Raw genomic sequence first — 17856 nt, 5'->3', positions numbered from 1 at the left:
AAGCATAAATGCAGGTGATCAGGTGATGTGTTTGATTGTGTCTGGATCATGTGTGTGTGTGTGTGTGTGTGAGAGAGAGAGTGTGTGTGTGTGTGTGTGTGTGTGTGAGAGAGAGAGAGAGTGTGTTTGATTGTGTCTGGATCGTGTGTGTGTGTTTGTTTTTTTTTTTTGTGTGTGTATGTGTTTTTTGTGAGTGTGTGTGTGTGTGTTTGGAGAGAGAGAGAGTGTGTGTGTGTGTTTGTGTGTGGTGAGAGAGAGAGTGTGTTTGTGTGAGTGTTTTGGTGTGTGTGTGAGGTGTGTGAGAGGAGAGAGTGTTGTGTGTGTGTGTGTTTATGTGTGTGTTTATGAGGACACAAATTTGTATAATGACATGGTTATGACATAGGTATTACAATGAGGAGGTGATTTATGAGGACATTTTCAGTGTCCCCGTAATTCAAAACGCTTATAAATCATTCAGAATGAGGTTTTTTGAAAATCCAAAAATGCACAAAGTTTCCTGTGAGGGGTTAGGGTGGTGTGTGGGTTGTGGGTAGGGCAATGTGAAAAAATACAGTTTGTACAGAATAAAAACCATTACGCCTATGGAGAGTCCCCGTAAACCACATATACCAACATGTGTGAGTGAGTGTGTGTGTGTGTGTGTGTGTGTGAGAGAGAGAGAGAGAGAGTTGTGTTTGTGTGTGTGTGTGTGTGTGTGTGTCTGAGTGTGTGTGTGTGTGTGTGTGTGTGTGTGTGATGTAGAGAAAGAGAGAGAGAGAGTGTGTGTGTGAGTGTTTTTTTGTGTGTGTGTGTGAGAGAGAGAGAGAGATTGTGTGTGTGTGAGTGTTTTTGTGTGTGTGTGTGTGTGTGTGGGGGAGACACACACACACTCCATCAGGACCACGGCTCACTGGTGAATCTCTCTCTTGGTTTCTGCAGATATCTGGCCATGTACGCTTACAAACCGCAGAAGGCGGATGAGCTGGAGCTGCGGAAGGGAGAGATGTACCGTGTGATGGAGAAGTGTCAGGACGGCTGGTTCAAAGGCACGTCGCTGCGCTCCGGAGCGTCTGGAGTTTTCCCAGGAAACTACGTCACGCCCATCTCCAGGTGAGCATTACTCAAACATCAGAGATACTGCAGCGCCCCCATATTCTCATCAGTGAGGAGGTTTAACCTTCTCAGCTCTCGCCATTAAAGATGTTAAAAATGCACCTGCATCTGCACACAAGTTTGTAGTTCAAGGCCATATCACACAGTTCTGACTTTACACCTCAGAATGCGAGTTTATGAGATTATTTTATTAGAATAGCAAGTTTGAGGATTTTTTTTCTCAGAATTGCATGTTTTTGAGAGTTTTCTTCTTGGGATTGTTAGTTTTTTCAGAACTTTGCAGAATTGCGACTTTGAGACTTTTATTCCTAGAATAACAAGTTTGAGACTTCTCAGAATTGCAAGTTTTTGATACTTTTCTTATAATTGCGACTTTGAGACATTTCTTCTCAGAAAGCGAGTTTTAAAGCAATTTTTCTCAGAAATGTAAGTTTATAAAACTTTTATGATATTTACCCCGGGTTTCACAGACCAGGCTTAAGCCTAGTCCCAGACTAAAATGTAATTCTGAGCTGTTTCAACTGAAAGAAACTTGCACTGATTGATCTTAAAATATATCAAGATGCACACCACTGATGTTTTTTATAAACTGATGTTTATAAAAACTACTCAGATGTCCTAACTAAGCTATTGCCTAAACCTGGCTTAACCTAAGCCCTTTCTGTGAAACCAGGCCTTATAATATTAAATAATCTTTTATTGAGGAGAGGCTGTAAATTATGCTTCTTTCAGCTGATCTTTGGGTTGTTTTGACTCACGGTAAAAGCACAAGCACATAAAACGACCCTAAATGAAAGCGCGACAGAAAGAATGCATTTCCTGCGAGTTCCAGATCCCTCTCTCCAGCTCGAGTCATAAATCAGGTCAGCGGCGCAGGTGCGCTTTAAATGTGCTGCTTTAATGTCGAGAGTTGAGAAGGTGAAATCGTTCTGCCGCTGCATTGATTAGCATGCTGCTGCTGTGTGTATAACCGCAGACATGAGTCTGGAGCGATGCATGCTCTGTCTGGGGTCACTCATTCATGGAATACTGCAATATGATGCAGTGTTTGAGGTGCATTACTGTAGAACATGTGATGACCTCAGACACACCTCTTTCAATCAGAGTTTAGTCTGAATGATCATTTTTAAATGTTTAGTCAGCAGACAGAGAGATTTTGGAATCATTCAGTATTAAACTACTAAAAGATCTGATTAAGAATACAGAAGGAAAGTGTTTCTGCAGTATCTGTATCACACACACATCTGCTATGCGTGACGGTTTTGTCATTGACTCAGCAGGTGATTTTTTGAGTTTTTTTTTTCTGAAATATATTTGGTATTAATCTGTCTCCATAGTGCTTCATCACATCAGGTTTTCATGAGAGAGTTTTATAAGAACTGTGAAGATCAAACTCATGAGATCTGGCATCATTTACTCAGGATGGTCACTCACGACTGTTTCAGATAGTGATGTATGATGTGGGGAATTAAAATAGTTTTTCAAAAATCATATTTATTAATTTACTAATTATTTCTATAATAACAATTATTATTAATTTGATAGTTATTGGTTTTATAGTGATTGGTTGTGATTTGTTTTATGTGATCTGATTAATAATTTTATTAATTGGATTTTCTATTAAATAAAAATTACAGTTACTTTTTATAGATTCCATGATTACATATTATTTATAAAACCGCAGTAACTCATTCTTCTTTTTTCTTTTTTAAAATTTCCATCCCAGAAATCCTGCTGTATGTCATCATGAAGCTTTGAATATATTCATAATGTAAAAACAGTCATGTACATATCATGCAAATCATTTTGATTTTAAATAATTTATTTTTATTTAAGATTTTTATGATTGAGTTAATTATTATAATTTTATCAACTCACAGATCTGCTGCAGTTCTTACATTAAGCTCAGTTTGGGAAGCCCTGGTTTAATTTAATGTTTAATGCACTTCATGATGTTGATATAAAATAATATATTTTATTTCGCTTAGCTTTTTTATATCAATATAGAACATTTAATGGCACGTTTAAAACAAATGAGGTAAAATGTAATTTAAAAGTAATCAGAATACATTTCCTAAATACCTAACTTAGATTACATTACTAATTCAGTTTTCATATTTTTGTAGTTTTAAAATTAAATGGTCATCAAGCATATTTGAGTCTCAGCATGTTCATAAACATTGCCAAAACCGCAAAATAAACTCTCAAACCCGTTAAACTCTTCATTATTCTGTATGTTTTAGGGTTTTAGTTATTATGTATTTTATTGTTTTGTGTATTGTGACATTTAAAGCTTCATGACTTCATTTGATCGGCTCTTCTGTGTTGCATTAATCATAATCAGACTGTAGTGAAGCTTCATAATAGAGACCGCCATTCACAAAAAATACATGAAACACATCATGTCTGGATGATGATCCACTGGACAGAGACACCGGAGGGACAATCATTCCCAGAGCTGAGGTTTGATGTGTTTACACACAACACCTGTCTGAAAACACACACACATTGTTGCATATGATGTGGTCTTTCTACAGTACACACAAATATTTTCCATTCGTGTTAACGTTGTAGTACCCATTTGTGTCCTCATAAACCATATCTGTGACCGTGGAGCACTAAACCAGTCATGAGGGTTAGTTCGGTGAAACCATAAGGGTCAATTCTTTTGAAAAATAATAAATAATCTCTCCATTGATGTGTGGTTTGTTAGGAGGACCAATATTTGTCTGAGATACAACTATTTGAAAATCTGGAATCTGAGGGAGCAAAAAAATCTAAATATTGAGAAAATCATCTTTAAAGTTGTTCAAATGAAGTTCTTAGCAATGCATATTACTAATCAAAAATTTAGTTTTGATATATTTACGGTAGGAGATTTACTAAAATATCTTCATGGAACATGATCTTAATATCCTAATGATTTTTTGTCATAAAAGAGAAATGTATAATTGTGACTCATACAATGTATTGTTGTCTATTGCTACAAATATACCTGTGCTACTGATGACAGCTTCTGTGCTGCAGGGACACAGATATAACACACACACACACTCGAGAGGATTCAGACTCATTATCTCTCTGCGTTCATCGCTTCACATGATATGTAGGTGTTTGTTTGCGTGTTGCACATGAAGTTCCTGCAGACGCAGCTTGATCAGAAGCTCCAGAGTGACGGCTCAGATTCACACGTCTAAAACTGGATCGCTCAATTTACACCTTATTTCAGGTGTTTTTCAGACAGCAGATGCAAAGGCTCATGGTTAACCGCGAACATCTGATGATTATAAAGAACAGACTCACGGAGATCCAGTGATGTTGATTCGACACAAATCCAGACTGAAACAATAAAGCTTTACCAAAAAAAAAAAAAAAACCTGGGAAAAGACTAAAGTCAAGCTACTCAATGTCATAAAATGATGTAAATAAAGAAAACATATTGTAGTTTATGAACAAATTCCAAAGACTTATAGTGGTGTTTTATTCTGCATGACATGATCTTGATCATCTGAACCTCATAAACTACAACAGAAACAGCCTGTTAACTGCTCTTATTGTGTATTTTTAATACTAGATGTGTGTGAGTGTGTCTGTGTGCGCATGTTTTTGTGACATATCAGGACACAGATTTGTATAATGACAAGGGGATGACAAGTTATTGTGTATTTTTAATACTAGATGTGTGTGGGTGTGTGTGTGTTTTCAGGACATTACCCTATGTCCCCACTTTTCAAAATGTATTAGAAATCACTAGTGTTGGGGGGGAATGCATTACAATGAACGCGAGTTACTTAATCAGATTACTTTTTTCAATAACTAGTAAAGTAACGCATTACTTTTTTAATTTACAACAAGAAAATATCTGAGTTTACTGGTTTTTAAAAAAAGTAACGCCAGTTTTCTTTGTATTCCCATTTTTTGACTGACAAGCCTCCTGTTCCCATATTGGGAGAAATCGGAAAGTATGGAGGCGTTGTGTGTGCTGTGTGAACATGATGTTACTGTATTTTCTAGACTAAATGTGGAATGTGCATTAATCATCCCACTCACACAAAAAAAAAAAAACAAAAAAAAAACAGATTTAGTATTCATCAAAATTAATCAAAACAGTGAAATGCAAACTCAGTATATGACACAAACCTGCAATAATTAAATATATTAAATAACACAAATGTATCTATTCCCATTTTATTAACAGTGTCTTTGCTGCTGACCTTTAATGATCCAGTTCAAACCATACTAATAATCAAAAATGACTTTAGATAAACTAACAGTTGTGCTTCATTGTTTTTTTTTATTGCTGAAGATGAAACCTTCTTCTCCTGTGTTCTACTGTACAGACGTGAATTTACTGTTCCTTCAGCCTGAGGTTTATTCATTACACTTTTTTTGGTGTGAAAGGGCTTTTACATTTTGCTATAAATAGAACTTCTTATATTAAAAACAATCAAGCCCTGCTCATATTTAAAAAGTAACGTGAAGTAACGCAAAAGTATGGAACACATTACTTTCCATAAAAAGTAACTAAGTAACGTATTTAGTTACTTTTTTAGGAGTAAAGCAATATTGTAAGGCATTACTTTTAAAAGTAACTTTCCCCAACACTGGAAATCACACAGAATGGAGTGTAATGAAAATCTGAAATAGCACAAAGTTTCCTGTAAGGGGTAGGGTTGGTGTAGGGTGATAGAATATACAGTTTGTACAGAATAAAAACCATTACACCTATGGGATGTCCCCAGTTTCCACAAAAACACACCTGTGTGTGTGTGTGTGTGTGTGTGTGTGTGTGTGTGTGTGTGTGTGTGTGTGTGTGTGTGTGTGTGTGTGTGTGTGTGTGTGTGTGTGTGTGTGTGTGTGTGTGTGTGTGACCAAATGTCTCCACAAGGATAGCAAAACCTGAAATTTTTGACATTTCTGGGACTGGCCTGTGGTCCCCACGAGGGAAAAAAATGATTAAAAATAGTAAATTATGTTTATGTGAAAGTGTAAGAATGCAAACCGGTTTTCTGTAAGGGGAAGGTTTAGGGTTAGGGGAGAGAAAATATAGTTTGGTCAGTATAAAAGTAATAGAAGTCAGTGGAAAGTATTCAGAATTCACGTATTCAGAATTGTGTGTGTGTGTTTTGTGTGTGTTTGGTTCGCCGTGGGTCAGACGCGCTCATGCCTCTCTGGAGCGGCTCAGGCTCAGGCTCCTGGATCCCCGGGCTCCGCCGGTCCCTCCAGTCCGGTCCTGCTGGCGTCTGCGTCCCGCTCCAGCACACCGCTCAGCAGCCCGTCGTCTCCGCAGCTGCATCTGAAGAACTGCCTGCGCATGTGCAGCCAGCAGACGGTCAATCAGGCGCGCTCCGCCTTACAGCTCGGTGAGATACTGTGTGCACTCACTCACACACACACACACTGCTTACAGCAGACGCACACACACACGCACACACAACACACACTGCGCTCCGCCTTACAGCTCGGTGAGATACTGTGTGCACTCACACACACACACACACACGGGGTTAGGTGGAGCTTGTTAAGCTTGGAGGTATCTTGTTAAAGCGTTTCCAGCTCAGATAAGACGTCTGCTGTAATGAAGACTGGCAGTAATTGCAGGGGTGCATTCTCACAGTTCTTGAACTTTGAAGAGCGATGTGAAGCTGGTGCAGCGGTTAAAGCGTTTCCAGCTCAGATAAGGTGTGTGGGATGGATGTGGTTTGTTTATTAACAATAAAAGTGATGAATACAGTGTCAGAGGGGTACAAACTGTTTCACATACAAGATATAAAAAGCTTCCCATTTAAATGAGTTGATCACTAGATAAGTATAAAAACACACTCGGAACACACATGGAAAAGTCAAAACTCTGTTGTTGTGAAAATACATAACAGTAGACTTGCTAAAGAATCAGAATCAGAAATACATATTTCTTGATACAAATATATACAATATATACAATATATATATGTATATGAAAATATGAACAACTACCTATTGTTTATGAGAATATGAAGTGCTATCTCTCATTTAAAAGAACCAAAAGTGCTGTTCAGCAATCTTTTTTCTGTTTACCCTGTGTAAGCTTGATAGTGACATGGGTCTGACAGGACTGTGACTGAATACTGCTAAATTTTGCTTACTTGCGCCCTGAAAAGGGAGAATAAAACGCCCACGCAAAGCTTTTTCTCTTGTGGTATAAATAATGTAACAATTTACTGTTTTTTAAACATTAAAATAATATACACTTTTCTTTCATAGTTCTTCAACAGGTATGCAAACAATGTCATCCTTTCTCACTTTTTTCTCCTCAACAGGTAACGTTACAATCAAACACAACAGGTATCCACAAAAGTAATTCAGCTAATCAACAAAACAATGCTTAAAATATCAAAATAAATTGCACTGGCAATAAGCCCATAATTACACTGCTTAACAATGGCAATTTGTCCCCCCTCCTCGTCAATTCCCTGCCTTCTTCATCACAGTTATGTTATACATTGCATGCCACATAACCGAATTTAGCTAGCTGCTGAACAATATCCCAATAATAGCAATTAGCATTGTCTAAAAATCAAAATATAATACCGCAAACACATTTGACATGTCAACAAAACAATAACAGAACATCTTTCCCAAACACATATCTCAGCTTATTTAAAAAAAACCTCGAAAGGATACACACTCATTCAAAGTACCTGGAAAAGGGAGATGTAAATAACCATAACCATAAGTTTCCCGCCTCCTCAGCACGAGCTGACCGATAAATCTTACAACACACCAAGAGAGGCGGGACTTAAGGCAGAACACCATCATCAGCCGTCACCATTGAAGCCGGTGTCCATGTTTGAATGGGAGGGGGAGAGGAGGCAGCCGCAGCGAGCGCAGACACAGAGCGGCCAGAGAAACAACAGAGGAGGTGACTGTAGTAAGCCATTTGTGCAAAACTGCGGAAAAACTGCAGCAAAAAGTGCGGGTGTTGAACCTCTCTCACCGGGAAAAGTGTGGGTGTTAAAACACCCACATCCCCCCACGGGTGCGACGCCCCCTTGCAGCGGCGCAGAACGAGATCCGTGACATCATTTCCTCTCTCATGATGATCTGAACACACTACAAACACCAGAGTCTGATGAACACAGAGCTGATCATGTGTCTCTGCAGTGCAATACTTTGAATTAAAGCATCTGCTGAATGCATAAGTCTACACTGATGAACACAGAGCTGATATATATATATAGATATATATATATAGATAGATAGATAGATAGATAGTAAAACTATATATTTAAATAAATAAATATAAATTAGAATATATATATAATTTAAATAATATATTAGAAATAAATATAAATATAATTTTTTTCAATCATTAAATCAAGCTTTTATTTTCTCAGAAAACCACAGAAGCCCTTAAAGCTTCTCTTATGCTGACAGCAGCCGGTTTATAAGTGCTTCTCATTACAAGTTTGTAAAGATATAATAAACCCAAACCCACAGACAGAGTAAACACGAGATCATGAGCTGCTTGCATATAAATGAACACAGTGACATGCTTTTCTCTGAAACACAAGTGTATCTGTGTCCCTGCAGCACAGAAGCAGTCATCAGTAGCACAGGTATATTTGTAGCAATAGACAACAATACATTGTATGAGTCACAATTATACATTTCTCTTTTATGACAAAAATCATTAGGATATTAAGTAAAGATCATGTTCATGAAGATATTTTTGTAAATTTCCTACAGTAAATATATCAAAACTTAATTTTTGATTAGTAATATGCATTGCTAAGAACTTCATTTGAACAACTTTAAAGATGATTTTCTCAATATTTTTTGCACCCTCAGATTCCATACATCAATGGAAAGCTTATTTATTCAGCTTTCAGATAATGAATAAATCTCAATTTTTTTTTTTTTTTTTAAAAAGTACCCTTATAACTCGTTTGTGGTCCAGGGTCACTTATATTAATTAATTAAATTTGATAATTGCAATAATCCATTGATTTTATTCTGATTAATCATGCAGCCCTAGGTTGGAATGACTATGAAAAGTTCATGTTTTCATCAGCTTGTGTTTGTGTATGAATGCTGTATTACTGTCAGTCCACAGTCCCCCGGCGAGCAGCAGCAGTCCATCTCGTTCCCCGGCACGGGCCCCGTCTCATGCCGCCTCCACTCGACCCCTGAGGCCCCTGAGCTCCGTCGCCGCCGCCATCACGCCTCCGAACACCAGCGCGGTGCATCTGAACAGAGCGGAGCCGTCCTCACCTGCACACGCAGACGCAGCTCTGCACAAACTCGAGGACAAGAAGCTGGAGAAGGTCAGTGCTGCTCACCAATCCACCTGAGACTAGAACAAACATGACTGTTCATGGAAATTACGGTGAAATCAAATAAAATACTAATGTGACCCCGGAGCACAAAACCAGTCATAAGGGTCATTTTTTTTTTAAATTTAAATCTATGCAAGCTGAATAAATAATCTTTCCATTGATGTGTGGTTTGTTAGGAGGACAATATTTGTCTGAGATACAACTATTTGAAAATCTGGAATCTGAGGGAGCAAAAAAATCTAAATATTGAGAAAATCATCTTTAAAGTTGTTCAAATGAAGTTCTTAGCCATGCATATTACTAATCAAAAATTAAGTTTTGATATATTTATGGTAGAAAATTTACAAAATATTTTCATGGAACATGATCTTTACTTAATATCCTGGCTTGCATGATCTTTACTTTACTTAAGAGCTTAACTTACTTTTTATGATAAAAGAAAAATTTATAATTTTGATCCATACAATGTATTGTTGGCTATTGCAACAAATATACCTGTGCTACTTATGACTGGAAGCATGTGTATATTAGATGAAAAACTGAAACAAATGGGAACTTTTAACAAGTGTTGGGGGTAATGCATTACAAGTAACACGAGTTATGTAATCAGATTACTTCACGTAACTAGTAAAGTAACGCATTACTTTTTAATTTAGAAGGAAATATCTGAGTTACTTTTCGAAATAAGTATCTCCAGTTACTTTGTTTCTCATGTATTGAGTGACAGCTCTGGTGTTGCCATGGTGACAGAAATCATGAACTAAATATGAACATGTGTTTACTCAAAAATAGATTCAGTGTTCCTCACAATCAATAAAAACATGTTGTGATTGTTAATGGAATTATGAGTAACATCAAAAATTAAGATTACAACTAAAAATAAAAGCTAATTCAAAAACATTATAAAAAACTATAATAATATATAAAGAATAATGAAATAAAATATGTTGAATGTGTTTACTTTAATAATCACAAAAGTATCTGTTTCTAAAAGCTCATAAATGTGAATACTAAAATGTAATTTAACCATTAAAACTGAATCCAGAAAAATTAAAACCGAAAAATAAAACAAATTTCTGGAGCGGGCACAAATGTGAAATTTGCTGAAGCAGGTGAGCAAATCAGCTAAAAATCCGTGAATATATTTCTGTCAGACAAATAGTCTCAGAGTTGAGATGTTAAAGCCTGTATGGGATGCGTGTGATGAACATGAGCTGGAGGCGTGATCACAAGCGTTAATTATGGGCTGTTAATGAACTCTTAGTCTAAAATAAGAGACACGCGTCATGTGATCTCGTCTCAACACTAGTACTGATCTTTCTGATGTGGTAGAATGAAATGTGAACATATCTTGAGCTCATATTCACCAAAAACCTTATTTCAGTCATGACCACTATCGTCAAAGATGACTGACAGCAGACAGTTTGGACTGGCGGTATGGTTCTGTTCTGGGCAAGAACTCACTGCGCATCCATGTAGTCTAGCATGCATAAGAGCAGGGAGAGCATTAATAACCCCCCAAAACAAAACCATATGCCATATCCCCGACACAAAATGACATTGAAAATATCAAAGCCTTAAGCAACAAGCATGCAGCCCTCACTCAATGAAGGAAACAAGAATGTTGCCAAAAACCCACATAAGCCATAGCCACAAGCATGTAGCCCTTACACAGATGACCTGACGAGTATGTTGTGCTGTGACAGGTGTCTCATCCCCATTTGAATTCATTTTTCAAAGAAACTTTAACTAATTATTAAAATATTTACAATAATAGGCCGGTCATGCTGCTGCATTAGGGAAGCGAGGAGCATGGAGACGAAGGAGATTTAACTGAACAATTTTTAATCAATCAAAACACAGGAAACAAAGGGAACACAGGGAGCACAGGGAACACAGGAAACACAGGGAACACGGGAAACACGGGGAACAGGGGAACGGGGAACACAGGGGAACACGGGAAACCCGACGAAAAGGGAGGGGAACAGGAAACACGGGGAACACGGGGGAACAGGGAAGGGAAACACAGGGAACACAGGAAACACGGGGGGAATACAGGGAAACACGGGAAACACGGGGAACACAGGGGAACACAGGGAACACAGAAAAGGAGGGGGGGGGGAACACAGGAAACACAGGGAACACGGGAAACACAGGGAACACGGGGAACGCAGGGAACACGGGGAACACAGGGAACACGGGAAACAAAGGGAACACGGGGAACACAGGGAACACGGGGAACACACACGGGGGGAAACATGGGGAACACGGGGAAACAAAGGGAACACGGGGAACACGGGGATCAAATGGAAACCGGGGGAACACGGGGAAACACAGGGAAACACGGGGAAACACGGGGAACACAGGGAACACGGGGAACACGGGAAACACGGGAAACAAAGGGAACACGGGGAACACAGGGAACACAGGGAACACGGGGAACACGGGAACACAGGGAAACACGGGGAAACACGGGAACACAGGGGCACACAGGGAACACAGGAAACACGGGAATACAGGGAACACGGGAAACACGGGGAACACGGGGAAACAAGGGGAACACGGGGAAACACAGGAACACAGGGAACACAGGGAAACAGGGAACACGGGGAACACCGGGGGGGCACAGGGGAACACAGGGAAACGGGGAACACAGGGAACACGGGAAAACAAAGGGAAACAACGGGGGAACACGGGAAACACAGGGAACACGGGGAAACAACAGGAAACATGGAACACGGGCGAACACAGGAAAACAAAGGGAACACAGGGGGAACACAGGGAGCACAGGGAACACAGGAAACACAGGGAACACGGGAAACACGGGGAACACAGGGAACACAGGAAACACAGGAAACAAAGGGAACACGGGGAAACACAGGGAACCCGGGGAACAAAAGGGAACACAGGGAACACGGCGAACACAGGGAACAAAGGGAACACGGGGAACACAGGAAACAAAGGGAGCACAGGGAACACAGGAAACACGGGGAACACAGGGAACACGGGAAACACGGGAAACAAAGGGAACACGGGGAACACAGGAAACACAGGAAACAAAGGGACGGGGGAACACGGGGAAACACAGGAAACAAAGGGAACACAGGGAACACAGGCGAAACCAACAAAGGGAACACGGGGAACACAGGAAACAAAGGGAACACGGGGAACACGGGGAACACAGGAAACAAAGGGAACACGGGAAACAGGGAACACGGGGAACACAGGGAACACGGGAAACAAAGGGAACACGGGGAACACAGGAAACAAAGGGAACACGGGGAACACAGGAAACAAAGGGAACACGGCGAACACAGGAAACAAAGGGAACACGGGGAACACAGGGATCAAATGGAACATGGGGAACACAGGAAACAAAGGGAACACGGGGAACACAGGGATCAAATGGAACATGGGGAACACAGGAAACAAAGGGAACACGGGGAACACAGGGCAGGCAGGAGACACATGAAGGACACAGCATGGAGGTACAAAACCAGAGCAGGGAATCTAGGGCAGACAACACTATAAACACTGAACTAAACCAGGGATAATTAACAAACACAGGTAAATCACGTAAAGCAATAAGACAAGAGATAAAACTAGGTCACGGAGCAAATATAAAATCATATATAAAATCAGCTAGTTACTTGCTAATCATGCAAGTAACGTGTTAGTAACATGCTAGTGACATGCTAGTTACTTGCTAATCATGCTAGCAACATGCTAGTAACATGCTAATCATGCTAGAAAAATCCAAGTGACATGTTAGTAACTTGCTAATCATGCTAGAAACATGCTAGTGCCATGCTAGTTAATCATGCTAGAGACATGCTAGTCACTTGCTAGTCATGCTAACAACATGCTAGTTACTTGTTAATCATGCTAGCAACATGGCAGTAGCATGCTAATCATGTTACCAACATGCTAATCATAATAGCAACATGCTAGTTACTTGCTAATCATGCCAGCAATATGCTAGTAACAGGTCAACCATGTTAAAAACATTCTAATTATGCTAGAAACATGTTATCAACATCTATCTAATCTATCTAAATTTTTAACTTCAGGCTTTTACAAATGCTTTTAACTTTTAGGCTATGTTTTCTCAAGCCAACCCAAAGTTTGTCTTGACAAACTTTTTATTATCTAGTTTATTATTATTATTAAAAAATAAAAAATAAAATAGGGCCATATGAAATCCAATGTATTTTTTTCCAAAATTATTTTTCCCCCAAAATTATCTTTTAATAATTTACTTAAATTTAAATAAAATAAAAAAATCATGTCTAATCGATTGAATTCATGAAACAGTAATAATTTATTCAATCTTTTACAATAATAGGGCCATTTTAATTGTTAAAACTTTTATGATAATAGGGCCATTTGAAATGTTTTATTTTATTTTTTAATTCTTTTGTTTGTTTTAATATCAAAAGATGGATAGTCAAATGAAGACATAAATCATTAACAGTTTAATTAAACCTTTAAAATGTTGTGAAATGTCAATTTTAAAAATTACTTTTAATTTTTGGCAAACAGAGTGCTGCTCAACAGGTTTGCTGATAAAATTAAAACACGGGAGATTTTAATTTAATTATTATTATAAGTACATTCTACTGTACAGTAGGAATATAGTTCTGTCATAATTTCATCAAGTTAAACTGAACTTTTATTTTGGCGGGTTTGGGTTATTTCTCCAACAGTGTTTTTCTGACTGGATTCTGGTTTTGCTGAAATCATTGGGCTGTATTCCTGTGTGTTTTCTCCCAGAAAGAGAAGAAGAGCAGCGGTCTCCTCAAGCTTCTCTCCGGAGCCGCAGCAAAAAGGAAGTCTCGCTCTCCGCCGTCCGTGTCTCCGACGCACGAGCCGTCCGCTCACAGCCGAGCCGGATCCTGCCCCATCGAGAGCGAGATGCAGGGTGCGATGGGAATGGAGCCGCTGCACAGAAAGTCCGGATCGCTGGACCTCAACTTCTCCGTGTCTCCGCCTGCGCGACAGCCCTGCTCCTCCTCGCCGCTCGCCGTCCGGCCCGAGCCCAAGCCTCTGTCCCGAGAGAGGTGAGTCCAGCTTACAATATTCACCCCATTCAAGATCTAAATGCACATTTCAATGCATGAATTTAAAGGCTCATGAAAGCCTAAAACACATTTTTGGAGATGTTAACGTACAGTATATACAGGTTGCACATCACTGAAAACAACAACAGCACTCATTATGTCTATTATTATAACATGTGTCCCTGCAGCACAGAAGCAGTCATCAGTAGCACAGGTATATTTGTAGCAATAGACAACAATACATTGTCTGGGTCACAATTATACGTTTCTCTTTTATGACAAAAATCATTAGGATATTAAGTAAAGATCATCTTTTGTAAATTCCCTACCGTAAATATATCAAAACTTAATTTTTGATTAGTAATATACATTGCTAAGAACTTCATTTGAGCAACTTTAAAGTGCCCCTATTATGGGTAATGAAAGGTTCATATTTTGGTTTTGGGAGTCCCCAACAACAGGTTGACATGCATGCAAGGTCAAAAAATATGCATTTTTTTTTTCCTTTTTTGCTCAATGACTTTCAGATGATGCATGAATCTCATTTTTAAAAAATTGACCCTCATGACTGGTTTAGTGCTCCAGGGTCACATATACTCATTTGAATGCATGAATTTAAGACATGTAGCAAGCATTTTTAATGCAATTTTATGCATTTTAGTTAAATAAATAAAAGAAAAATCAATGCACTTTAAGCACCAGGTTTGTTTTTGAACATTTCTTTACAGCACGGTGCTGTTTGGTTTGTATCTATCCGCTGCTGCACCCTCTGGTGGACTGATGGTCTAAAACGACTTTAAATAAAAGAAGTTTCTTCTGCTTACCAAGGCATTTGATGTGATGTGAATATCTATTATACTGTAATTGATTGCGGAGTCAGTATCTCCAGATCTGGGCTGTCAAACTAAAATCAGCTTACAATATTCATCCAATTCAAGATCTAAATGCACATTAGAATGCATGCATTTAAAGAGTCATGAAACCCTGAAACATTTTTTAAAATGTTAACATACATGTACAGGTTGCACATCAGTGAAAACAATAAAAGTACTCATAATGTTTATTATTTAGGGAAAGTGGTTATTTTTTATTTTTATTTTTCCTTTTTTTGGAGCTACATCATCAGTTTTCTGAGCTTTTCTCATTATTATTCATGAGAATGAACTCTTATGATCCAGTCACTGCGCTGCATTATGTATGAGGTTGTTTTATAGCAGAGAATACAAATCTAAATGCACATTGGAATGCTAGAATTTAGGATGTTGTAGCAAGCATTGAAAAAAAAATGTCAAAGTTTAATCTTTTTATTTTTGCAATTTTATGCATTTTAGTAAAAAAAAACAGTAAATGCACTTTAAAAACCCAGTTTGTCTTTGAACAAAACATTACAACATGATGCAGTGTTAATTTTCTTCTGTTGCGCCCTCTTGTGGAGTGTTTGGTGTGTTTACTAGTACTGAAATATATACTGTAATTTAACTCATAAATCTTATTTTATCATTCAGTTTTTGAAAATATTTCATATTTATACACTACCAGTCAAAAGTCTGGCATAATTTGGATTTTCCTTTAATGAAATAAGTTTCTTCTGCTTACCAAGGTGAAATTAAAGCTGTGAAATATTATTATATAAAATATTATTATACTTAAAACAGCTGTTTTCTATGTGAATCTCTGTTAAAGTGTAATGTATTTCTGTGATGTGCAGCTGTATTTTCAGCATCATTACTCCAGTCTTCAGTGTCACATGATCTTCAGAAATGCCTTCGCTGTCACTTTTCATCAATTTAATGCATCCTTGATTAATAAAAGTATTTATTTTGTATTTTTTTAATTGTACTTACCCAAAATTAGTGTACTGCTATTTCCACACAAAAAATTAATCATATTAGAATGATTTCTGAAGATCATGTGACACTGAAGACTGGAGTAATGATGCTGAAAATACAGCTGCACATCACAGAAATAAATTACAGTTTAACAGAGATTCACATAGAAAACAGATGTTTTACATTTAAATAATATTACAAAATTTTGCAGTATTTTTAATCAAATAATGCAACCTCAGAGTGCAGAAGAGACTTCTTTAAAACGTTTTTTAGAAAGAGATCTGTTTCTTGTATTTGAAAGCTTATTGAATGCATATTATTCAGTCCTGTGTGAATGTTTCTTCTGTTATTAACCTCACTGAGTGCAGTTTTCTGTCTCTGTGCATCAGGTACCGTGTGGTTGTGCCGTACCCCCCGCAGAGTGAAGCAGAGATCGAGCTGAAGGAGGGAGACATCGTGTTTGTGCACAAGAAGAGAGAAGACGGCTGGTTCAAAGGCACTCTCCAGCGCACCGGCCGGACAGGCCTGTTCCCCAGCAGCTTCGTGGAGAGCTTCTAGAAGATCAGAACCAGCCAACAAGCTCCAAACGAGCATCTCTACTGCCATCGTCCTCCTCACACATCCGTCAGGAGGCCTTTCACAAGACAGATCCAGCTCAGATAGTGTCTTCATCTCCATCAGATCCTGACAGAAGCTCAGAGACGCTGGGAAATGATTCCTTCAAACCGGTTCATCCTCAGATTCCCGTGCGAGATCTCGTGTTTTATTCCCGTCTTAAATCAGCAGATCTGAATGATGACGACACGACGAGGATGTTATTTATCGCTTATGATAAGATGTGAATGTAGGGAGTGATGAATCTCACAGAACCTGAAAAAACCAAGAGTGGCATATTTCACACCAAAATCAAGAGAGAAAAAAAGAATGAAAATAAAAAATATAAATACATAACAATAACGAACTTAATTATATTTTGCATAAAGCAATTAATTTTTTTTTTTTTGCATAATTTTTTTATTATTTGCCCACTAGATTCTCATTACTAGTGGAAAAAAAAAAATTCATGATATATTATTTAAATGGTAAAATATTAATGCAGCATGTTAGTATCAATGTAGTAGTGCCTTTATGCTCATTCAAATATATATAAAAATGCATTACAGGAATTACACTAATGAGAGTTCAGGGTTAAATGTGTGTAATTGTGAAAATAACGTCACTACAGTGATTCACAATATTACCATTTTTACAGTATTCTTGATCAAAGAAATGCAGCCTTCGTATATTAAATTTTTTTCTTTCTTTTAATTTTGTTTTTTTATTTTAATTTTGTATTTTTTTATGAGATTGATTTATTTTGCCTGTTTTTTGTAATGAAAGTTTGTTTACAGTGAGACTCTTAGTGAAAGCACAAACTCCGTTTATTTGATTGTTTTCTATGCCGGATCTGTCTTTCCTAGAGCATCATGGGATGTGCATGCTGGTTTCCTGACACTGTTTGTCTCTTGTTTACTGAGTGTCACTGTGTTGAGCTCCACAGACACAACTATTTTC

General features: G+C 38.1%; 1 protein-coding gene across 1 annotated transcript in view; it reads left to right on the top strand.

The window, feature by feature from the left end:
• LOC109061500 (E3 ubiquitin-protein ligase SH3RF3-like) overlaps positions 1 to 17609 on the top strand; it is a 79223-nt gene extending 61614 nt beyond the window's left edge. The window contains exons 6-11 of the mRNA XM_042755184.1: positions 922 to 1093; positions 4325 to 4407; positions 6205 to 6458; positions 9184 to 9401; positions 14187 to 14473; positions 16692 to 17609. Of these exons, the coding sequence (XP_042611118.1) occupies positions 922 to 1093; positions 4325 to 4407; positions 6205 to 6458; positions 9184 to 9401; positions 14187 to 14473; positions 16692 to 16860 (1183 nt within the window). The 3' untranslated portion in view covers positions 16861 to 17609. The remainder of the gene's footprint in view (positions 1 to 921; positions 1094 to 4324; positions 4408 to 6204; positions 6459 to 9183; positions 9402 to 14186; positions 14474 to 16691) is intronic.
• Positions 17610 to 17856: the final 247 nt, after the last annotated feature.

This window comes from Cyprinus carpio, unplaced genomic scaffold (assembly GCF_018340385.1).
Source record: "Cyprinus carpio isolate SPL01 unplaced genomic scaffold, ASM1834038v1 S000006646, whole genome shotgun sequence".
Classification (NCBI taxonomy): Eukaryota; Metazoa; Chordata; class Actinopteri; order Cypriniformes; family Cyprinidae; genus Cyprinus; species Cyprinus carpio.
Note: the sequence above shows the minus strand (reverse complement) of the source record. Positions and strands in the feature narration are given on the sequence as shown.